Source organism: Chiloscyllium plagiosum, chromosome 2 (genome assembly GCF_004010195.1).
Source record: "Chiloscyllium plagiosum isolate BGI_BamShark_2017 chromosome 2, ASM401019v2, whole genome shotgun sequence".
Classification (NCBI taxonomy): Eukaryota; Metazoa; Chordata; class Chondrichthyes; order Orectolobiformes; family Hemiscylliidae; genus Chiloscyllium; species Chiloscyllium plagiosum.
Window position 1 is genome coordinate 33,571,751 of NC_057711.1, and position 25,799 is coordinate 33,597,549.

A 25,799-nucleotide genomic window follows, 5' to 3' on the forward strand; every position below is an offset into this window, starting at 1 on the left:
CCTGGGGTTAGGGAGTCCAGAACTAGAGGGCATAGGTTTATGGTGAGAGGGGAAAGATATAAAAGAGACCTAAGGGGCAACTTTTTCACACAGAGAGTGGTACGTGTATGGAATGAGCTGCCAGAGGAAGTGGTGGAGGCTGGTACAATTGCAACATTTAAAAGGCATTTGGATGGGTATATGAATAGGAAGGGTTTGGAGGGATATGGGCTGGGTGCTGGCAGGTGGGACTAGATCGGGTTGGGATAACTGGTCGGCATAGATGGGTTGGACCAAAGGGTCTGTTTCCATGCTGTATATTTCTATGACTCTATCTGGGATCAACCTCATGAACTTTCTTTGGACTGCCTCCAATTCCAGTAATTTTTTTCTTGGATAAGATGACCAAAATTGTTCACATTATTCCAGTTGTAGTCGGAGTAGTTTTAGCAAGGCTTTACTATTTTTATACTCCATTCCCTTTGACAAAAAAAGGGCTGTACTCCTTTTGCCATCCCCATTACACATGGAACTTGGATGCTAGCTTGATGGATTTTGTGATTTCTGCAACATATCAGGGAGGCTTTGTCCCTCCCTGATATGTTGCAGTGTTTCTGGTTCAGTCATAAATTCTGAGCCAAAGCCTTTCAAACTTCACTTCCTGCAGTGATGGGAGCAAATTGGTGTCTGCCTTGGATCAGCAGGTACAGCCCGGTGGTACCTAGCTCCTGCATTGACCTCACACCAACAAGGCCTCTCATAACCCTGGGCTGTCAATATCCATGATCTTTCTTTCTCTCCAAGCCCCTCCAGGACAGGAGCTGATTATGTGACCACCTTGGAACACTTCAGTTGGCCAAAACAGAATTATTTTCAGAAACAAGAATACAGAATAATTCCACCTTGGATACAATTACTACACATCATCAGAGCTTTTAATCTGGAAATTATTCTATTAGTGATAAATGCAGGGCATTTCCTTAACAAATGATGTGCAAAAGCCTGAAGCCTGCATTATCAACCTTCACATTTATGTTTCTGTCTCTCAGGCCTTAAGGTAAAGTGATCGGTTATACAAAACCATCAAGAGCACACATTAACAGTTTATTGCTTCCTCTGACTGTCTCAGTTCCTGATTGAATGACCCACAGTAAGTACTGCTTAATAAATTCAAACAATGGCATAAACCATTCCTGGTTTAATTAATGCAGTATGGAAGCTGAAATCAACATAGTCGCAGTCTCAGCTGTAATGTACACACAGCTCAAATTATGGCCAAACACAAAGTTAGCTCTATCCCTTTTGACCTGTGTACAGTAATAATAATCCAAGAAACATAGGGCTAGATTACATGCCAAGTACAGGCTCCATCGTCCCAGGGCAGATTTCTTGAGTGAGCCTTCAGTTAAGCAGCCCACCTTCTTTAATAGTTTGGTTAATAGCTCTTTGATTACTAAGAAGTGGAAGTTTCAGCAGTCTCTGACCTCAGAATTGCATTCTAGCCAATCAGAATCCAGTAGCCTTGCGTGCCTTATGGACACTAGTAGACAGTCAGTATTGCAGTTGGGCTCAGAGGTAGCTTAATGGACTTGGATACTCAGATACAAGTGGGATTTCACTGTCAGGCCCTAGTGAAGTCGGTGGTAGCAGTGAAGGAGATAGGCAGAGGGGGAATATGGGGAGGCAAAATTGTGGAGAGAGGTCTTCAATTGGCATCAGAGAGGCAGAGGGATGAAGGCATTGCCCACTTAAGGGCTCCAATTGGGCTACAGATGGGCAACACTTGCAAAATTGTGGTGTGCTTGATTGGAAGGGCTAATGGACAGCACTCCAATTTATACATTTGAACATCCCACTACTGGCAGCTAACCGGTGAAAAGGGAAAACATTTCATAATACTGCCTTACCAAAATTATCAGTTAACAATGTTCCTTAAGCAGAGTTGTAAAAGTATAACTTTATCAAATAGTCAATCAACAGAGCTTAAAAATTTAAAATGAATGCAGCATCAACTATGGTATCCATGTCAAGTTCATTCTGTGTGTATTGCGTAGGCCAACATTGATAAACAAGAACAGAAGATACAGAAATGCAATCAAAAGTGTACATAAAAGTACATATGTATAATTTTCCAATAGAAACTTAAAGAACTATGAATATTGTGCTAACAATCAATAAATGCTGAGCTCTGCTTCACCATAAACAAAATTAACTGAAGTGATTGAAAAAAGGGTTGAGTGTGCTGGAAGTTAAGTGGAAACAGCCAGCTCATATGCAACAAAAATCTTCCAACATTTTCTACTGAAGTATGAACTCATTACTTTCCTTTGCCAGATTTCTCACCAAGTGGCAGAATTATTTTCCATTGACAATGCCTTTCCCTGCTAAAAGTTAACCTTTTCCCCAAACCCATTACAATCCCTTAAATACACTTTCTAAAATTGTATGTCATACCTGATCTATATACAAAAATCATATGATAGATTTTATCAAACTTGAATTTCAAAAATTAAAGTTATTAAAGGTTTTGTTTTAAGAAGTTTAAATAACAAAGTTTTGGCGAACAAGAGAGGAGGAAGAAGGAGTGATGTATGAACAGTTGAAGCAATCCTCTCTCACCAAAATGCTAATCAAAATTTTTTTTAAACCCGACAGCTAACAGTTTGATCTGACAACTAACAGTTTCAGGGGTAACTAATGGTGATCCATTATCTCAGGGTCTCCAATCAGAAGGATAGATCTACAGTCACTGGTGGTGACGTTGGTATGACAATGATGATGTGAAGGTGCTGGTGTTGGACTGGGCTGGACAAAGTTAAAAATGACAACACCAGGTTATAGTCTAACAGGTTTATTTGGAAGCACAAGCTTTCAGAGCGCTGCTCCTTCGTCAGCTAGCTAGCTCCAAAAACCTGTACTTCCAAATAAACCTGTTGACTATAACCTGGTGGCGTGTGATATTACATAGAGAAAAAGCTTCATTTATGGTCATAGATATTAATCCCTGAAATAAAGTGCTGTTGTTTTGTAGCAGAGTACTGTAGTTTGAAGAGTATTCAATTCGCAATCCTCCTCCTAACTTGACCACCTGTCCCCTCCCAAGAAAAACTAATATCCCCTTTTAAGACTAATAATGACTTTTATTCAGGGCACTGAGTTTCACTGAAACATTGTGAATAGAGTACAACTGGCAATTACAGCATTTGATTCAATCTTTGAAGAGGAAGCTCTTCACAGGATCATTGCTGAGAAAGTCCACTTTGGTAGCATTGTGATATACTTTGTTGGATCCCCACACCAGGGAACATTCTTTTCTTTAATTAAAGAAAGAAAAGCTCATCTGACAAAAGTTCTTTTGTAGATCATGAGACATTCCTGAGAAGTGACAGCTTTTATACATTTATATATTAAAGTCTTTCTTTGTAAATAAGTGAGGATCAAATAACAGATATAATAATGGCCTTCCTAGCATTGCTGAGAAACGTTTAAAAAGATGACATCCAGAATGCATCTCTTTTCAGAAACTAATTTTTTGTCCTGTTCTGGTCAAATGCAGATAGTCAGACCATGTTGACAATGCAAGTTTAAGATAATTTTTTTTATTTGTCTAGAAGGTCTGAAAACTTTCACTTTACATTCTTCAAAGTTTATAATTGATCTATCCAGAAGAGGCAAAACTAAATAATCTGTAAAAGAGAACAAAACTGCAGTTGCTGCAAATCAGAAGCAAACAAAAACAGAAATTTCTGAAGAAACTCGGTGTGTCTGGCCGTATCCATGAAAACAGAATTAACAGAGTTAAAGGTTTCATGCCCAGAAGAGTCTTTGGACTCAAAATGTTATGAAATAACAATGTTTTTAATTGATTTTGATCAATATTTATCATAGCTTTGTGCATTTAAACAAAATGTATCTTGCCTATTATAACATATGCTTCAAGAATCATACCTCCCTTTAGAATCAAAATAATAACATTTTTAATTTAAAAACATTGAAGGCCAGTTATTGATTTGAAGCCTGAGGTTTACAAACCATTGCCATCTGCTTTATTAGCAATTAAGTTGATCTGGATTAGTCCATTTCTACGTAACCAGTCATGAGGAATGGCCAGAAACCTGGGAGGCAAGTTCACAACCATGACTTCAGCTTATAATCAATGACATTGGATGTCTGATATTTTGAATCAAAACTAAGGCTTGGTACGTTAACTACTGACAAGTTATAAGAAAGGGATAAGGGGAAAAGGAAAGGAACTGGGCAGTTTAGTCAATGTTGACAATATAACAACCGAAGTGAAGAGATGCTAAGAAAATTGGATGAAACCAACAAAGAGATAATGGACAATCTGAAAGCATTAAAGAACAAAAAGTCTCAGATCTGGCTGCATTGCATGTAGAATATTTAAATAAATGATTGAAATTGTATGTATTCTAGTAGGCATTGCTATATGGGAGGGAGTTGAGGCAGTTTATCACAATGATGATCACAGCATCAAGGCTAAGGCAAAGTTGTTGGGGCAATTAGCTGCATTCCCGTTTTTGTATGATATTAGAGGACCCTGGGATACTGGAATTATACATGCATTTTCCTTTGCCCATTAAGCAAAGTTTCAAAGCTTGACTTCCATTGCAGGGAAAGTATGGGATAGCATTTTGCATAAGCAAGAGAAGAATTAATTGAAGAAACATGGCATGAAAACTTTTATGGGTGTGTAGGTTACTTCCAAGAAATCTCGTGGCAATATATGTGGGTAGACAAGAGTATGGAAAAGTTAAACATTAACCATTTGAGCATTTCATGCATAGACAATTTAGTATGATGGGTCCAGACATTTAGTTCTACTTTAGTAGAAGAAAAAGTGAAGATTTAAGTTGTCAAATTGCACGGCAATATGCCTTACCTTCAAGCTATGGAGCTGCAGTATTTCTCTGAGGACTCCAACTGAGATACTGTGTGAAGCTGGTCAGATGGCAACCTGGGACTAGTGGAGTGCTGAGGAATCAGTGCTGGGCCCATGATTACTTATAATATACATGAATGACTTGAATGTGGAAAGTGAATCTACAACAGCCAAGTTTGCAGATGACACAAAAACAGGTGGGAATTCCAATAGTGTGAATGACTGTCTGCAGGGGATTATAATTAGGTTAAGCAAGTGGGTAAAAATGTTTGTCAATGTGGAATATAATATGGGAAAATGGGAGACGATGTTCATCGACAGGCAGAATAGAGAAATGGAAGATTTTTCAATTAGAGGAAGACTGCAGAAAGAGCTAGCACCCAGGCTCAGCAAGTAAAAGGGAAGGCAATGGAACACTGGCCTTTATTTCAAGGAGAATGCAGAATAAACATTGGGAGGCTTTACTGAAAACGTGAAAGGCACGAGTCAGATCAGAGCTGGAATATTGTGAATAATTTGGGACCCTTTTTCTGAAGAGAAGATATAACGGCAATGGAGGCAGTCCAGAGAAGGTTCACTAGGCTGATACTACATATGAAGAGATTGTTTTATGAGGAGAGGTTGAGCAAGACCTGCCCCATTGCATTTTAGAAGAATAAGATGCAAGAGAGATTTAATTCAGATAAATGAGAAATGTTACAATTTGGTAAGACAAATCAGGGCAAGAATTACAGAGTTAATGGTAGGGCTCTGGGGAATGTTGTCAAACAGAGTGACCTCAGCGTGCAAATACATAGTTCCTTGAAAATAGCGTCACAGGGAGAGAGGGTGATTAAGGTGGCTTTTGGTGAAGTTGCCTTCATTGGTCAGAGCACTGAGCATAGGGGTTGAGATAATACTGCTGTACGACACTGCTGAGGCCATGTTTGGAGTACTGCGAACAATTCTGCTCACTCTGCTATAGGAAGGACCTTATTAAACTGGAAAGGGTGCAAAAACAATTCACAATGATGTTACAGAGACTGGAAGGTTTGAGGATGTAGGTTTGCTTGCTAAGCTAGAAGGTTCGTTTTCAGACGTTTCATCACCATATTAGGTAACATCAGTGAGCCTCTGGATGAAGCACTGGTGCTATGACCTGCTTTTTATTTATGTTTAGGTTTCCTTGGGTTGTTGATGTCGTTTCCTGTTCTTTTTCTCAGGGGGGTGGTAAATGGGATACAAGTCAATGTGTTTGTTGATAGAGTTCCAGTTGGAATGCCATGCTTCTAGGAATTCTCGTGTATGTCTGTTTGGCTTATCCTAGGATGGGTATATTGTCCCAGTAGAAGTGGTGTCCTTCTTCATCTGTATGTAAAGATACTAGTGAGAATGGGTCATATCTTTTTGTGGTGAGTTGATGTTGATGTATCCTGGTGGCTAGTTTTCTGCCTGTTTGTCCAATATAGTGTTTGTTACAGTCCTTATATGGTATTTTGTAAATGACATTTGTTCTGCTTGTTGTCTGTATAGAGTTTTTCAAGTTCATTAGCTGCTGTTTTAGTGTGGTGGTGGGTTTGTGGGCAACCATGATGCCAAGAGGTCTGAGTATTCTGGCAGTCATTTCAGAGATGGCTGAAGAGGGAGAGTGGCTAGGGTTTCTGGACATGTTTTGTCACTGAGAAATCGGCAGACGTGTTCATCGGGTACCCGTTCTTTTTGAATACGCTGTATAAGTGATTTACTTCTGCTCTTTGTAGCTCATCTGTGCTGCAGTGCATCGTAGCTCATTGAAATAATGTTCTGATGCAGCTTGGTTTGTGGGTTTTGGGATGATTGCTTCTGTCGTTCAGTATCTGGTCAGTGTGTGTTGTTTTCTTTATACCCTGATTTGAAGTCCCTCATTGGCTGTTCACTCTATTGTGACATCTAGGAATGGTAGTTTGTTGTTGTTTTCCTCCTCTTTAGGTGAATTTTATGCCAGTAAGGGTATTATTGATGGTCTTGAAGGTTTCCTCTGATTTATTTTGTTTAGTGATGACAAAGGTGTCATCCACACAGTGGACCTAAAGTTTGGGTTGGACGGTTAGCAAAGCGGTTTGTTTGAGTCTCTGCATTACTGCCTCTGCTAAGAACCCTGATATCGGAGACCCAATGGGTGTTCTGTTGGTTTGTCTGTAGATTTTGTTGTTGAAGGTGAAGTGGGTGGTAAGGCATAGGTCCACTAGGTTGACGATGTTGTCCTTGCTGATGAAGTTAGTGGTGTTTGGTGTATGTGTCTTTGGGTCTTCTAATAGTGCAGTCAGTGTTTCCTTGGCCAGGTTGATGTTGACGGATGTGAACAGGGCTGTTATGTTAAAGAAGACCATTATTCCATCCTCTTCTATATTAGGGTCTTTGATGGTCTTTAGGAATTCTTGGGTGGAGCGGATGGAGTGGTGAGAGTCTTCTACTGAGTGTTTTAGTCTTTAGTGTCGCTCCTTGGCCAATCTGTAAGTTGGTGTTTCCAGGTAGCGAGACTATGGGTCTGAGGGGGGGGGGGCTCCTGGTTTGTGAAATTTGGGTAATTTGTAGAAGCGTGGTGTGTTGGATTCGTCTGGTTTTGTTTTTAGGAAGTCGGTCTTATTTATTTCTCCAAATTTCTGAAGTTATTTTGAGTAGGGCTGTGATTCGGTTCTCTAGTTGTGGGGTCGGGTCTCTTGCCACTTGTTGCTAAGTGTTGTTGTCTGCAAGTAGTGCGTTCACTTTCTCAATGTAGTCTCTGATTTAAAATGAATGTCAAGCATCCTTTGTCTGCTGATAGGATAACAATGTTTTTATCTAGTGCTTTCCTTCCTAGTGTATTAAGTGTTTCTTTCCTTTTCCCCGATTAATGTTGGTGCAATTGTCTGTCCGATGGTTTGCTGAGTTTCTTCTGTGAGTTGGTGGTCTTTCAGTCTTGTTTCTAATGCTGCTAAGAAATCTTTCTTGTCCGCATCCTGGAAGTTGTAATTTAATGTTGGAGTTTTAAGGAGAGGCTGGATAGGCTAGGACGTTTTTTTCTTTGGAGCATCAGAGGCTGAAAGGTTACTTTATAAAATCATGAGGAGCATGGACAGGGTAAATTGCCAAGGGCCTTTGCCCAAGGTAGGGGAGCTCAAAACTAGAGTGCATAGGTTTATGGTGAGAGGGGAAAGATTTAAAAAGGGACCCAAGGAGTGTTGCATATATGGAACAAGCAGCAATAATATTTAAAAGGCATGTGGACAGGTACATTAATAAGAGGGATTATGGGCCAAACAAATGGGGCAAATTCAGTTTAGGAAACCTGGCTGGCATGGGCAAGTTGGGCTGAAGGGTCTGTTTCTGTGCTCTGTGACCTGACTAAGTCATGTAAAGTTCTTAAAGCATTTGACTGGGCTCCTTTTTGGGAGCACCTGGGACCAGATGGCATAATCAGAGATTAAGGGATTGCACACGAGAGAACAAACTAAAGGAAGAGTTAAAGAAAGAAGGAAGAATTTCCTCTCTCAGATTTAGTGACTCTGTCGGCTCCTTTGCTACAGAAGGCTGTGAGACAGTCAAATTTTTAATCAGTAAAGGAATCAAGGATTATGGGGAAAGGTAGGAAAGTGGTGCGAGGGTTATCAGATCAGCCGTGGTCTCATTGAATGACAGAGCAAATTCGATAGACTGATTGGTCTGCTTCTACTCCTGCATCTCATAGCCCTGTGGACTGGGAACAAAAGCACCAATAGCATTTCTAACTGACACTTTACATAATCAGTTTCCATTGTCGATATGAATTATGCAGTTATAATGGGAAAAGCTGACAATAACAATGGAAACTAAGTAGCTTGGTTTCCTAGATTAGTCCGGCACCTTCTAATATACCGAGCCAACACAAATTTACTTCAGTTGTTAAAAGTATCATTTAATATAACTGCACCTTTTTTCCCCAGAGCTCCAGATCATGCTTGGTTTGAAGAAATGCCTCCTAATACCATGCTGAACACCCTAGCTCTAATTTTAAAAAGTTACTTCATACTGAACTTAGCCAGCAGAAGAAATAGGGAGAAAGTGAGGACTGCAGATGCTGGAGATCAGAGTCAAAATGTGTAGTGCTGGAAAAGCACAGCCAGTCAGGCAACATTCAAGGAGCAGGAGAATCGACATTTCGAGCATAAGCTCTTCATTCTGCCTGACCGGCTGTGCTTTTGCAGCACCACACGCCAGAGGAAAATAGCTTTGTTCCAAATACTCAGTTTATTCTTCTTCTTTTCAACATAAATGTATCAATCATGTACAAGGATTGGTGAAAAAAGTAACAATCTTTATTTTGAAGACTTTAAGCAGATAAGAGTTAGCTCAGAGGCAAAGTACGTTACGTCTAACCTCAACTCCCACTGCTTTCAGATGGAATCATCACATCCCATCATGGTGAGTCGTGACTTTAAGTATATTAAGAACTTTAAGATACACCTTCATGAAAAGGTTATGTCCCATTGTACCAAAAATATCCTCAAATTCTATCGCTATCAATACTTTGATTTGATCAACACTTCAATACTTAATAAAAGATGTGTGCTGAAAAGGATAAGAACAGAAGTTAATTGACATGTAAAGGATGTCTACACATGGGAAAAAAGTATATGAGAGAGTTCAAAATGAAGACTTGCACGAAGCCAAATTACCTTGGGTAATCCAACTGACTCCATTGCTCTGAGCCATTGCACTGTATTGTCTGTGTGTCGAAAATGTAGTCCAGAACGCTTTGATACAAAGAGGAAACAAAAAATTATTTTATTAATACAGTTATTATTTGAGCATTTGAACTCCAAATACATCCTCGGTAATTCTTTTCATGTTTAATAATATTCATGAATGTATGTACTTTATGAGCCCTGAGTCCAGCATGCTTCAAAGGCTTCAGCTTTCCTGTATCAGCCTTCAGAAAGAATCGAATGCACTAAAGTTCCCATTTTCACTATTTCAGCAAAATAACTTGCCATGTGCAATCATGTGATCATCATCATCAAACATTATCAGAACAACATTACACTGGAAATATATTAAACAACAAAGAACAGGTCAGTTCAAGCAGAAAAAGCAATATGTAGCTCATTGTGCATCAGGAATGAAATCATTTGCAATGCCTCTTCTAAATTGTGAAAAAGTAATATTTTTGTATGGTGGCTATGTGAGCTCTCTGGCCTGAATTAATTCAATTAAAAATCTTTAAGATGATTTACCAATTTGAAACAAAAGCAGGTTAGAAAATGCCTTCAAAATAAAAAGGAGCAAATTTACACAAATGCTGGGAGAAACTGCTGAAGACCTGGATTTACTGGTGGTTAAATGCAATCAACAAGACAAAATGTGCATGACGAAATGTGCGAACTTAATGTATGGTCTTGTGACTATAATAAGTTTTACTTGATCAGCTATGATTCTTTGTGAACATTATCTGCCTACTTTTATTGCATTTTTTTTCACTATTATTCAAAATCCTATGGCACTGTTTAATGAGAATGCAAAGCCTTGCTGTTTCACAACAGTAGTATTTGGTCTTATACAAAACAACAGACAACACCTTAACCAAAGCCATTGATCTAGAATGACTAGAATTTGCGAATATCAACCATTTATTCTGCTACTCAGTGGCCTTGATTCCCTACTTTTAGATGTACATTCATTTTCTCCCCTCAGGATGCACAGCAAGATATAGGCAACATTTGCCCAGCTTGGCTAGTAAATGAGAAGAGTTGAGTGGTTTCAGCAGTGAGCTGTGCCAAGACCCAGATAGCATTGGATGGCTGTTGGTGGGTGTAATGCTTCTGGGATTTTTATGGCACTACAGTAGGGTTTCCCATAATTTTAACAGTATGGGAGTCATGGAATTTGTGTGCAAGGTCGTTGTGCTTGGTAATAGTTTTGAAAGGAAACTTGATATTTCACAGTCCTGAAACAGAAGGAGAAAAGTCTAGCATATATAACAAATGTCACAATGCATATAAACCAATATGTGGTTAGTTCAAACATATACTTGCTCCATTTTCAATACTTTGATCCAATAGATTTTTCAATTTCAAAGTCCTAAGTGCTTGGCTCAATTAATTTGTTTTGTATCATTGCTGCTAGGGAATGTGGATATCCTGTTGCTAACATTTATAAAACCTGCAAAGAGTCATCACAAATGAAAGTGCTCAAAAGTATGCGATTAATATTCCTTGCAAACTTTTAAATTAGATCTCATGTTTTGCACTTTTTCTTCCACTCACGTGCAAGGGGACAGCTAACACAATACGAACTATAACTCAGAAAACAGATCTTTAATGAAGCCTGAAACAAAAAAAAACAATGCAACACTGTCGACAGACAGCATCCAATCAAGGTATGTACAGGAAAACATCAGGAAAACTCAAAACATTAATTAAATTCACAAAATCATTTAGACAACAAAGAAATTGGAGATGATTGAAGATGGGCCAGAATTCTATATTGTTGTATGCCAAGAACCTCTATCACTTGTAATAGTAAATAAGTAATATTCTTTACAAAGTTCCACTTGCTACGCTCCTGTTTGAGGGGAGATGCAAATTTTGCTTCAGCGAGCCATTGCACTCTGATTTAAACAGTCTCTTCAAGTGGTGCCTTGGTAGAGCTGAAAATGTGTTGCTGGAAAAGCGCAGCAGGTCAGGCAGCATCCAAGGAGGAGAATCGACGTTTCGGGCATGAGCCCTTCTTCAGGAATGAGGAAAGTGTGTCCAGCAGGCTAATGTATGTCCTTGGTGGAGTGGGAGGGGGAGTTGAAGTGTTGAGCCACTGGGTGGTTGGGTTGGTTGGTCCGGGTGTCCCAGAGGTGTTCTCTGAAACGTTCCGCAAGTAGGCGGCCTGTCTCCCCAATATAGAGGAGGCCACATCGGGTGCAGCGGATCTAATAGATGATGTGTGTGGAGTTGCAGGTGAATTTGTGGCGGATATGGAAGTGTCCCTTGGGGCCTTGGAGGGAAGTAAGGGGGGAGGTGTGGGCGCAAGTTTTGCATTTCTTGCGGTTGCAGGGGAAGGTGCCGGGAGTGGAGGTTGGGTTGGTGGGGGGTGTGGACCTGACGAGGGAGTCACGGAGGGAGTGGTCTTTTCGGAACGCTGATAGGGGAGGGGAGGGAAGGGAAATATATCCCTAGTGGTGGGGTCCTTGGTAGAGGTTGAGCTAACACCTCAGACATGCTTAAAAATGCAGCTACTGTTTTTGGAATCTGACCGTTAACTGTGATTAACAGCACTGTTGCCTTACTAAGCACTCAGTTTTATTTCACTTCGAGGTAGGTAAGGGTTGTTCAGTTCTGTCAGATTGGCTTTCTGGCCTCAATATTGGAATCTAAGTACATAGTGCAGATTCAGGAACATCTCCTTTTCATTGCAGTTTCTGACTTTTATGAAAGATTTCTTTAGCTCAGTTTGGACTGCAGAACCATGAGTCCTCGCATGACAGGAACTTGGAAAATTTCTGCTCTGCCTTATTTCACATAAAACTGAAAACAAGAATGACTGAATTATGCAGCTGTTTATTAATTGGCTGTCAATATAATGTTGCCTTAATTTTATTGTTAAGGCTATGGCAGAGACTTCAAAAATCAGACATTGGGATTATGGTAGATGTGAATAAGGAAATAGCAAGCATTGGAGAACCAAAAAAAAAGTATTATTTTAATACAGAAAAATCGCAGAAAACTGCACCACAGAGAGTTGGGTGTACTTGTGCACGAAACACAAAAAGCTCGAACACAGATGCAGCGGGTAATCAGGAAGGTGAATGGAATGTTGGCCTTTATTCCAAAGTGGGGGGGGGGGGGGTTGGAATATAAAAGTTGTGAAGTCTTACTGCAACTGTACAAGGTGCTGGTCAGACTATGTCTGGAGTCCTTCAGCCTAAGTCACTCAAGTGCCACCATAATATTTCAATCTAATTGAAAACAGGACAAATCAGATGGGGCAAAGGTGACACCGAAAATAAATTTCTGAAGTGCATCAAGGATTCATCGTTAGAGCATTATATTGCAGGACCTACCTGGGAACAGGCTATATTCAAATCTCGCAATTTGTAATTAAGAAAGAAATTTCATAATTCAAGATCCTCTCGGGGGTAGTGATCACAACATAGTCGAATTTCAAATTCAGTTTGAGGGAAAACAACTCGGGTCTCAAACTAGTGTCCTTAACTTAAATCAGGGCAATGAAAGAAATGTGAAGAAAGAGTTGGCTAAAGCTGGCTGGGAAAATAGATGAAGGAGAAAGTCTGTGGTTGGACAGTGGCAGGCACTAAAGCAAATATTTCATAATGCTCAGCAAAGATATATTCTTGTCTCAAGGAGAAGGATAAATCTGCAATTAACAAAAGTGGTCAAGGAGAACATCCACTAAAGCATTCAAAGTAGCAAAATATAACAGCAGCAAGAGGAATAGGCGTCTTTTTTGGAACCAGCAGTGGATGACTAAAAATCTCAATAAGAGTTTGAGAACTGATTATGAAAGTTAATTAAGAGATAAACATAAGCTTCTACAGGTACATAAAAACAAACACAGTAGCTAAATGTTTGGTGGGTGCAACTGAGAACTGATAACCAAGAACAGGGAATTGGCAGATAACTTAAACTAATACTTTACATCAGTCTTAATGATGGAGAACACAAGAAACATCCCAAAGATAACAGACAAGCATGTTGCAAATGGGAAGAAAAATCTTCAATCAGTCCTATCATGAGAAGCAGAGATTCTGACCAACTACTGGGATTAAAGGCAGACTATTTATGATGACCTACATCCAAAGATTTTAAAGAGTGTAGAGGCACTGGTCGAAGTATTCCAGAAATCAATAGATTCCGAAGGGTTTCAGCAAATTAGAAAATTGCAAACACGACATCCATGTGCAAGGGAGGAAGGAAGACAAAAAATAGGAAACTCTAGGCCAGTTAGCCTAACACGTGTCATTGGGAAAATGCTTAAATCTATTATTAAGGAAGAAATGGGACATTTCGAAAAGCTGAACATAATTAAAAAGAGAAATCACATTTTGTGAAACAGAAATGTCATTTTACAAATTTTCCAGAGTTCCGAGAGGATTTAGCAAGCAAAGTTGATAAAGGGGAAGCAGCAGAGATAATGTATTGGGACTTTCAGAAGACTATTGATAAGGCAACACATAAAAGACTATTGCACAAGGTAGGAGCTCACAATACTGAGTGTAATGTATGAGCATGGATTGAGTATTGGTGAACACACACACACAAGGCAGAGTCAGGATTAATGGGTCTTCTTCAGGCTGGAAGTTGCAAATAGTGGAGTTGCACAAGGATAGCCCTAGGGCCACTTTTTAAAAAACTATTGACATTCATAACCTACAGGAAGTAGCAGACTGTAAACTATTCAAGTCCCACATGAATGATTCATTTCAGCCTCTTGAGGTCCCATCATTACAGGTTTCATCTCACCTTCATTCTATTTAATTTATTCCATGCAATATCAAGAAATAGTTGAAGGGCTCAATACTGCAATGGTTATATGCCATTACAACGTTGCAGCAATAGTACTGAAGATTGTGCATTGGAATTAGCCACACCTCTAGCCAAGCATCTCCAGCACAGTTAGAACATTAGCATTTACCAAACAAGGAAAATACCCCAAGTATGTTCTGCCCATGAAACAAAGATCAAAACTCTCCTGGCCTATTCTTGCCCCATTAGTCTATCCTCATTCATCTGTAAAATGATAGGAGGGGTTGTCGACAACTACTCAAAAACAAGCGGCTCCTAGATGCTCAGCTTGGGTTCTGACATGTGCTCTCAACTCCTGACCTCATTACAGTTTTAGTTCAAACATGGACAAAAGAGCTGAATTCCGGAGGGGAGGTAAGAGTGACTGCCCTTGACATCAAGCAGGACTTGACAGGGTGTGGCAGAGGTGTCCTCACAAAATTGGACTCAATGGGAATCGAAGAAACTCCACTGCTGATTAGTCATACTTGGCACAGAGGAAGCTGGCTGTGATTGTTGGAAATAAATCATCTCAGTTCCAGGACATTTCTGCAGCATTGCAATGTTCACATGAGGACATCAATGTCCATTTATATACAAGTCTGCAATCTTAAGCAGTAACCACCAACCCACAACCACCAATCAACTCAAATCAGTTCAACAAATGGAGGATAACCAATGTTTTCTTCGTAAGCCTGTTAAATTGAGAAAGCCACACCAACCATTGTTTCAAATGTTAACTTCTTTTGTCAAAATTACCCTCAAGAAGTAACTGTCTGAAGCCTCGAAAAAACTGTACTTTGGAAAAGGTTACTCATTGAACTGGAAAACCGCTTAGCATGATCATAAGCCAGTTAGTAATGGAGGTTTAATTCAAAGTGACACCGGATCTTAAATGGGTACTGTTTTTTTCAAAACATGCAGGGCAAGGCATTCTTTCCTTGCAAAAGCAACAAAGTGAACTGAAACAGCTGATCATCACATCACTTGGCATTGGTATTTCCTTCTGTGACCCTTCACAAATTTCATGTTGATAACAATTCATTTTGCAGCTTAATATATGAATGGGAGGAAGAAAAAATAACTAACAAGCAGCATCTAAACTTGAATTACGCACGTTTAAGGCTGTAAATCAAGCATTACTAATGCATCATTGAGCAAGGACCTGGCAGAAATTTGCAGGATAAGCAACAGGTTCACTTGGTGCAGTGAGTACAAAGTGCTTGATTACACTTCAGAATTTGAAAGAAAAACAGAATTCAAGATGCTTGCATTAAAATACATTTGCAATTGTAATGGAGACCTGAAGGGCAGAGTTAAATGTACTACGTAAGCAAAATATACCAAGACTTTATCAAATTTAATTTCTGTCTGGAAATAACCTCAACTACGTCACTGAATGTCCACAACAAATGGTTTCAAAGCACTTAGTTTTCATTTTGAAAAAGGATGGCTGGTTGAGAAGTAAAATAAAAAGGGAAGAGAGAAACAGATTTCAGACAATGTTAACAGCTACGAAACATGTACAACAAAAATGATTGGCTAAACAATTTGTCAAAAACTTTCCAAAGAACGGTCTTTTGCTGAGGCATTGAAAGGTTGACAACGTTAATGGAGCCGTGCCTTAAATGGGACTAGTTTAGTTGGGGAAGCTTGATCGGCATGGATGAGTTGGACCAAAGGGTCTGTTTCCGTGCTGTACGACTCTATGGCTCTGTGAGAGCAGAAGCTCAGGGAGGCCAGGCACAAACAAAGACTCCAAAAGAACATGAGTGCAGAGAGCGCACTAAAATGTACAGAGGAGACTAAAAGCACAGTACACTACCAGCCACTACTTTCTTCCTTACTCCTAACCATGGCATCATGGATGAAGTGCCAACATTGTCTACACATAACACTAGTTCTGTGCCTCAGTCTCCCTGAACATACTTCAATTTGAGAACCATCATAAAATAACAGTTGCTCAGATGTACGGTGATATCTTTTTGACATATAATGACAAACTATTCAAGTACCTTGAATCTTGTTTGTTCGATGTCATAGATCTTTCTGTCAGAGACCAATTTAGGAGCGAAGAACTTTGCAAGTTTGAGAAGATAAACACCATTTCTCAACCCTTCTTCAAGCTCTGTGGTAGGGGGCAATTCTTCATGCAAACATGTTTCCATCCATCTGAAAAGAATGAAATTACAATTGATTGAGAAACTTGAAAATCTAATAAAACTTCTTTCAAATATTTCATTTAGATTTCATGAACATTCATACATTAATCTTCCTAAATAACTTGACTATATAAAAGTCAGAAATCACATGACATCAGGTTATAATCCAACAGGTTTATTTGGAATCACAAGCTTTTGAAACGTAACCCCTTCATCGGGTGAAGTGAGAGGGAAGCACACAGAACATGGAGTTAATAGGCAGAGAAATCAAAACATCATACAAATGATGCGAATAGAGTATCAAATAATAAGTCTCTGCAGGTGACCAAGGATGTTAGATGGTGTAAGTAAAGTGTCAATAGCTGAATAACAAACGAAGGGATGACCTATAATCTGATTAAATGAGGCAGTGAGACAATTACAAAGAATTAAAAGTAAGGTGGTGCTGGAGACAATCTAAATGACTGGAATAACATGGAACAAACATAGAAGCTGCTGGAAAAATCCAGCAGGTCTGGCAGCATCTGTGAAGAAAAACCAGAGGAAAGATCACCGGACCCAAAACGTTAACTCTTTTTCTTCACAGATGCCACCAGAATCATTGTTACGGTCTTCCTTACTATCCTGTTTTGACACCATAATCTTGATAAATTGTTATGATCTCTCTACCTTAATTATTTTGTTCAGGTTTGGATTACTTATTACTTTGATTAGATCCTTGGCATGCAAAACTTATATCGATCATGTCATTCCAGTCGGATGAAAAACCAAAGAACTGCTGAGGCTGTAAATTAGGAGTGAGGGTGGGGGTTGCTGAAGGGGGTGCACTGGGTCTGGCAGTCTGGCTCTGCAGCACAGTTAACATTTTGGGTCTGGTGACTCTTCCTCAGGATTTTCTTCACAGACACTGCTGCACCTGCTGGGCTTTTCCAGCGGCTTCTCTGTTTGTTCCATGTTATTCCAGTCATTTGGTTTGTCTCCAGCACCACCTTATTCTTAATTTTTTGTAATTATCTCTCAACCTCATTTAATCAGATTATAGATTATCCCTTTGGCTGTTGTTCAACTATTGACACTTTACTCACATCGTCTAACACCCTTGGTCACCTACAGAGACTTATTACTTGACACTGCATTCACACCATTTTCATCTCTCTGCCCTAATCTGATCAGAATTCTGTAAGGAAATAACAAGTACTATGCATAATGCAGAACTACTGGATATACTTAATTTAGATTTCTAGAAGATATTTGATAAAGTGCCACAAAGATTATTGCAGAAAACAAAACCTCACGATGCAGGGGATAAAATACTAGCTTGGATAGAAGACTTGGTGACATGAAGCAGGGAGTTAGCATAAATAGGTCTGTTGGCAAGACATAATGAATGGTGATCCACAAGGATCAAGACCTCAACCACTCAACTTATATAACTGACTTGGATAAAGGGATATTATATACGGTTGCGAAATTTGCTACAGACACAAAGAAAGCTGGAAAGGAAGTTGTCAAGGAGGCTACAAAAAGATAGATAGTGATGGATGAAATGGGTGCAAAAAAAAAACATCGACAGAATACAAGGTGGGAAAATGTGAAATTATTTGTTTCAATAGGAACAATAAGTATGAATCTAAATGGCAAGAGGTTGTAGACCTCGGAGATGCAGCAGGATCTAGGAGCTCTAGTACAAAAAATGTAAAATCTAATATGCAGGTACAAATATCTACTTCTGCCTGAAATAAAATCAATGACCCTGCCTCCACTGCCTTCTGAAGCAGAGAGTTTCAAACACACAACTGTCGAAGAGAAATTATCTAATTTCGGTCTTAAAAGCGTGAAGCTTTTTTTTTAAAAAAGCATTAGCCTCCTAGTTCTGGGACTCACCCAGAAAAGCAAATATAATTTCCAGTTTCCTTTCATTAATGCTATTCGGGATCTCATACACTTCAATCAAGTCACCTTTGACTGTTCCAAATTCTAGTGGAAACCAGCCGAGCCTGTCTAACTGTTCCTCAGAAGACTATCCACTCATTCCAGAGAGCAACTGAATAGACCTCCTCTGAACCAATGCATTTATATTGAGAAAATAAATAAGGAACATTTGAGATGTGGTCTCATCAGTCTTCTGTATAACGGAAGCAAAATACTGTACTTTTATGGTTTGGGAGAAGATTTGTAGCTCGGGTGTTCGTTGTTGTGGTTCTGTTCGCCGAGCTGGGAATTTGTGGTACAGACGTTTCGTCCCCTGTCTAGGTGACATCCTCAGTGCTTGGGAGCCTCCTGGGAAGTGCTTCTGTGATGTTTCCTCCGGCATTTATAGTGGTTTGTATCTGCCGCTTCCAGTTGTCCGGCTGACAACCGGAAGCGGCAGATACATATCACTATAAATGCCGGAGGAAACATCACAGTAGCGCTTCACAAGAGGCTCCCAAGCACTTAGAATGTCACCTACACAGGGGACGAAACGTCTGCAACACAAATTCCCGGCTCTGCGAACAGAACCACAACACTATACTTTTATATTCAATGCTTTTCCGAATAAAGTATAGCATTCCACGAGCCTTCATAATTATCTGCTGAGCCTAGATACTAATCTTTTGTGATTCATTCACTGGACCTCCCAAACCTTAGAATTCTTCAGCAATACTCTGCTTCCTTTATTTTTCCTGCCAACTAAATAACTTCACATTATTACATGTTATACTGCATGTGCCAAATCTTTGCTTAGTCAATCAACCTATCAATATACGCCTGTAATTTCCTTGTGACCTCTTCACATCGTACTTTCTTACCTATCTTTGTTATCTGTGTGCTTAACTATCATACCTTCACTTCCCTCATCATGAAAGCAAATGGGCAGGTGCCCCAGTAATCAGAAAGGGGGCAAGGGGATTTGTGCTCAGCAGCAGGGATGTCTTACTGCAGTTATATAGGGCCTTGGTACAACTACATCAAGACAAGCTTGTGCAGTTTTGGTCTCTCTCTATGAAAAGATACACTTGACACAGAAAGAGTGCAGTGGAGGTGCACTAGATTGAGGGTGGCAGGACCATCGCATGAGGAGAAACTGGCTTGACTGGGTCAGTATTGAGAGTCAAAACGTGTGGTGCTGGAAAAACACAGCTGGTCAGAACGCATCAGAGGAACAGGAGAGTCTACATTTTGAGCATAAGCTCTTTATCAGGAAGAGCTTCTGCTTGAAATGTCAACTCTCCTGCTCCTCAGATTCTGTGTGACTGGCTGTGCTTTTCCAGTGCTACACTTGACTCTGATCTTCAGCATCTGCAGTCCTCACTTTCTCCTGGGTCAGTAATCATTAGCGTTTAGAAAGGTGGAAAGGAATCTGATTGAAATGTATAAAATTCTAACAGGACTAGACAAAGCAGGGATGCTTCTACTGGTTGTGGAGCCGAGAACAAGGTGCCACTGTAATAAGATACGGAGTAGTTCATTTAGGACATTCCCAAGATGAGGAAATATTTCTTGATCAAAGGGCGGGGAATTTTTGAATTCTCTCCGACAGAAAAGTGTGGAGGCCAAATTGTTGAATATACTCACGAAAAAGATGGATACATTTTTAGATATTAAAGGCATCAAGGGGTATAGGAAGAAAGCTGGAGAGCATTGAGTTCGAGACTCAGCATGATCATATTGAGCGATGGAGCAGATTAAAAGGGCTGAATGGCCTACTGCTGTTTCTAGTTTCTATGTCACCTGATGACACCGTCAATAACACCTTCCACCATTATGCTGACAATCCCAACAGTAGGCCGACATGGTGCTCATCAGTCAGATTGGATTATTCCTGCTTATAATGCATAGGTCATATCTGGGCAATTTGTCACATGCTCAGATAAATGATGATGTTCTTGCAGTTCAACAACAATTTGACTAAGAGCATGGCTAGTTCTGAAGTACAAGTCTTCTACTGCTGGGATGCTGTCATGGCCTTATTGTCCCTTGCCTTCACTGAATTGGCAGCTAACACGTGATACAGGAAATATCTGGAGAAGGCAGAAGCCAACTTGGCATTTCTGGTCAAACATGCTTGCATGTCAATGGAGTCTCTTTTGCGCTGATGTCAATGGAGTCTCCCTCCGGGTTAGTTGTTTCATAGCCCAACACAATTCATTAATGGATGTGGCAGGAATACTAAGTAGAGCATTACTCTGATTTGTTTGATGCGGAACCACTTTGCTCCAACAATTGCATTCTGCCAACACTATTATTCCTTTAGTTTTTATTGTACAACATTAAAAATATTCCATTTGAATACAAGGATATGTTGCATGCACAACAGTCCAAAGTTTACTAAAGGGTTTTTCTAATAATGTGGCTCTAGAGGAAAATAAAAGCAAGCCATTATTTCCAATGTATGTTCTCCAATCTCAATTAGAAGATTCTGCCTTCCATTTCTCTGGAAATATCTATGTCACAAATGTTTTGCAGGACTTGGGTTGCAATGAAGTTAATTTTGATGTTTTTGAATATCTTTGTAAACTGTGTTACATCTATATCAGTATTCCACTGGGAAATTTGCTTCTAGCCATATTTATTTTCTTTATAGGATTAAATAATCATTAGTATAATATCTGAAACAGAAGTTGGAACTTGCCAGTGTTAGACATTGAGGGAATCAGCTAAAACTGTGCATTACACACTCCAATAATACATTTTTGCAAAAGAAAGAAAGGTAAATGAAATCATCAGCTTGTGCATGGTTTAAGTGACCAACATGAATCAATCATGTACCAAATAAGCATCTGCAGTGGCAACACATGTAGGACATAACAAAGTTTTGTAATTTATTAACTTAAAATTGCCATTTTAAGAATTTTAATTTGGTCCTAAGTTTCACTTCAAGAAATAGCATGGTGAGGAGTCAACATTTAAAATCACAGCACCAAGAATCCAACATTTATCCTGTCCCTCAAACCTAATACTTGAGCATCTTGACCCCCAGAGCTAAAGTTCTGCATGGAGGCAGAACTCTGAACTAGAAAGAGCTTAAGGATTCACAAGTTGACAGTCCTTCAGCCATGCACATCTATGTAGTGATCATCATGCTCCTGTACAACTGGAAAGGCTAGAAGCATATCAAAAGGAATTTGAGATGGAAATAAGAAAAATCAAGTTAGCCACAATAACTTAGATAATTTATGCCCTGTGAATTCAATCAAATTTAAACTACTGTCTAATGTAAAAGATAGCTGCACAGAATAAGTTTGTTTTACAGAATTAACATTGTGCCTGTTAATTTTCAATTCTGCCAGATGGTGTCAGTGTACAGAAGCAAAGGTTGTAACCAGTCAATTAGGTTAATCTGTGATTATATTGCACTACGAATTTGGTTATCTACACCACAATAGATTAAAGAAAGAATGGCTGGGCTCAGGATCATCATCTCAGTCAGCAATCTAACTGATTAGTGGCCGGCCCTGCCTAATCAGCAGTTGCATTCAGCCTCTTTTCTCCCAGCTTCTGTGAACAAGTCCGCAAGGTGTTACAGCAGTGAACCCATTCATGTCAACTGAGGTCGGCTGTTCTCTGGACTGAAAAGTTCAACTTATCCAACCAGTAAATCGCTCTGCCGTAACAGCTATGAAGCATAGCTTGAGAGTGTACCATAACTTCACATCAAAGTGGACTTAACTGCGTTAACTGCACTTTGTTTTATTGGTAGCTTCCAGTGCTGTTCAATAGATATAGGATTTTATGTTACAGAACATGACATCTGAATGTTCTGATCACATTGCAATGTTTCCACAAATTCTCTGCCTCTTTGGCACAGGCAATTGTTTTGAAGGAAGTTTAACATGTTGTAAGGATTAATGGCTCATTTGATGTACAGTAAGCTCATGTTATCATTAGACTGAACTTAAGCTGTGGATTTGTGCAGCACTGATCTTAACAGTTGTCAAAAGCTTCAAGCAAACAAAAAAATCTTTCAAGTATATATTAACAGTCTATTTTTGTTTTTTGTTATTGGTATGGAGGCATCACTGTCAAGACCAGTATCTGTTGCCCACCCCTATTTACTGTTCAGTTGGTACTGAGCTGCCTCCTTGAGCATAGCAGTCCATCTGCTGAAGGATACAAACACCATAATGTTTGAGAGGGACTTCTTGGTTCTTGACCCAGGACAGTGAAGAATCAGTGATACACTTCCAAATCAGGATGGTGTGCAACTTGGAGGGGAAACTGCAATACTGGTGATGCTCTCAATTATCTGTAGCCCTCACCCTTCTATTAATGGAGGTTATCAGTTTGGAAGGTGTGAATGAAAGAGGCATGCTGTGTTGCCGCTGTGAATTTTTTTATATCATGTGCATTGGTGGAGGGAGTGAACACTGAAGGCAATTAATGGCACACTGCTTTGTCTCTGATGGTATTCAGTTGAGTGTTGTTGGAGCCAGACTCATTCAAGCAAGTGAAACATATTCGATCACATCATGCTTCAATATAGGTGAAAAGACTTTAGGGAGTCAGGAGAGGAGTTACTTGCCAGTCTCTGGTCTGCTCTGGCAGTTGTTCCTTTGTTCCTAGTCAATAGTGAACTCCCAGATATTGATAGTAGGGGGACAGAGTGATGGTAATACCATTGCACGTCAAGGGGAGATGGTTAGACTTTATTTGGAGATGATTAGTACTTAGCACATATTGTCTGACATTTACCAACCCAAGCCAGAGTGTTGTCCAGTTAATTATATTAATTACATAAATTGCAGTCATTATCCAGGATGCATCGCACACATCCCACAGTTCAGTGACAAACAAGCCTTAATACATATTCCATAAAATAACAGTGAGCGACATAACAGCTCTCCAAGAACCATTTTGCTAGTCCCATTGCCCCAGTCTTATTCTGCAGCAAATTCTTTCCATTTTGGTGCTTAGCAAATCCCCTTTGAAAACAGGATTCAATCGGCCTCCATACCTATTTTTCAATGGAGGAATGCATTGGTAATTTGGGTTCAAGTCTCGGCAATTTGTTTAATTCTTCTGCAGAAAATGTAACTATCTTTGAATAGAGATGTTTGGCAGTTGTGACAGCTACCCATGTCGGAAGTGATCTTGGACCCCATGTGTATTTCCATTGTTTGATTGTATATAAATACAGGTGACTAACGATGCCAATGTGCATGTTGAAAGCTGGTCACATTTGAACAGCATTCACCACAGACTGAGTTCTCTGCGCAGTGCATCTATAGACCTTCCAGCCACCAGGATGTAAAGTTCAGACTTCCTTTCTGCATATTATCATCAGCTGAAGAAATCCACTGGAGCTCTCCAAAGGCATTACAAAGTTAGTAGCATTTAATTAGAACAGGCTGCTTTTCACATTTGAGATAAAAACAATGACTGCAGATGGTGGAAACCAGATTCTGGATTAGTGGTGCTGGAAAAGCACAGCAATTCCGGCAGCAGCCTTGGATGCTGCTTGAACTGCTGTGCTCTTCCAGCACCACTAATCCAGAAAATGCTTTTCACATTTGCCAAGTGAGATTTGCAATTTAGGAGTCAGCATTCAATGCAGCATCGGCTCAAGCCAGCTGTGCCTTTATTATACACTTTCCTAAATGATGGAAACATTTGCCCAAGCTTTGAATTGCACTATACCAATTCTAGAAATTCATCAAGTTTTCCCTTCTGCACCAGATTCAAAACTTGCAGCCATACCAAATGAGAGATAATGCCTCTTGAGAAAAAGTTTGGGTTTTCATTTCTATATAAACATTAATCTCAGAGACACCTAAAATGATATACCTGCTTGCATAAGTGTCACACCACTGTTTCAGTCAAATCATGTTGCTGGAGAGGATACAACTTTGATGCATCACTGACTTTGATTAATGGCAATTCTCAGATGTACAGATAGAACAGAGGCCACTCCGGATGTTTTTAAGGTACACAGTCTCAGCCAAATGTGCACAGACAAATCTGAAGGTGGTGAGGGTCTGCGGAGGTTGTCAACTGCTGACACCAGCTCTCTACATCATAACAGTGATTGTATCATACTAGTTCAGGATGTTCCAAAGCTGTGGAGTCATTGAAAGGCAGTAAGTATGTGCATCTTTCAATGCACAGAGATGGCATTTCAACTCATCTTTGACCGAATTTTCCAGGCTACATAAACTATCAGGCAATTGTAGGAAAATGAATTGGCAAATATCATTGAACGTATAAACCCAAAAACTATAAAACCTTACGAGAATTATTTCCATGATTTTTACAGACATGCTGCAGACAGAGTTTATTCAATCATGAATGCGGTTTACAGGTCCTTGCTTTAGTCCTGGCCATGCTCCTGCAAGTACCCGAAACAACAGCTGCAGGATGCTGCAGTGGCTGACTGGGTCCACACAGGTGTGCAATTTTCTTCAAACAATCATTTGGTTCTTGTATCTATGCCTGAACATAGATTATGATAAGGTCTGGAGGCAAATGTTATGGGAAGGTCTGAACTACATGTTTGAGAGCTGGTAATTATTGAGCAAGTACTACTTGACAACAGTATTAAATGGTTCCTTCTATTACAATGTATCATTGGTGAACATTGTTAATGGAATCTAGTAGTGCTATTTTACATTTTTTGTGAATTAAACATACCTGTACATTTTTCTGACAAACACCAGTGTCATAGATGCACCAAAGCTGCTTAGCTAAGTTGGGTTTACAGGCCTTCAGCGCCCATACAGGTTATTAAGTGGAAACAATCACTAGACATTTCTGGCTAAAAACAAAAACAAAACTTTGGCCTCACTGGCTGTACTCTCCTACAGCTGAAGTTGAATTAGACCAGACAGAATTTAAAAATAATGCTTTAATAGGAGAGGAAAGTTAAGGTGTGTACAGTTGACAATGGTATGTCTCTTCTTTGAAAAAAAGAAATAAACCACTATTACTTAGTCATCTGCTGATGCTAATTATATTTGTACGTATTCAGTAGGGCTTCATTATTTAAACAAGCTTACATTTCTGTAACAAAGTTAAAGGCAACCTCTTATTCTATGGTGACTACATTGCAGGCTGCTTAGTGACGGGTCCAAAATTTGGGCACTTAGCAATCGTTACAGAAAACAGGCTAGCAAGTGCACAATGGTGAAATTAAGGAAAATGTCAGACACATTTTTACCCTTGTGAATATACAATTCCAACAACGAACTTGCTGCTTGCCAAAGTCGCTCATTTATGATGCGAGGTTGTTCAAACTATAACAATTATTGAAAAATGCCACAATGCAAATTTATCTGAAATGCTACACAAGTT

At 39.6% G+C, this 25,799-nt stretch overlaps 1 protein-coding gene across 1 annotated transcript in view; it reads right to left on the reverse strand.

Annotated features, from left to right (window-relative positions):
- iqgap2 (IQ motif containing GTPase activating protein 2) overlaps nt 1–25,799 on the reverse strand; it is a 351,441-nt gene that overhangs the window by 182,544 nt on the left and 143,098 nt on the right. Inside the window, exons 3-4 of the mRNA XM_043702704.1 lie at nt 16,383–16,539; nt 9,532–9,609 (exon numbers count right to left, since the gene is read on the reverse strand). Coding sequence (XP_043558639.1) covers nt 9,532–9,609; nt 16,383–16,539 — 235 coding nt within the window. The remainder of the gene's footprint in view (nt 1–9,531; nt 9,610–16,382; nt 16,540–25,799) is intronic.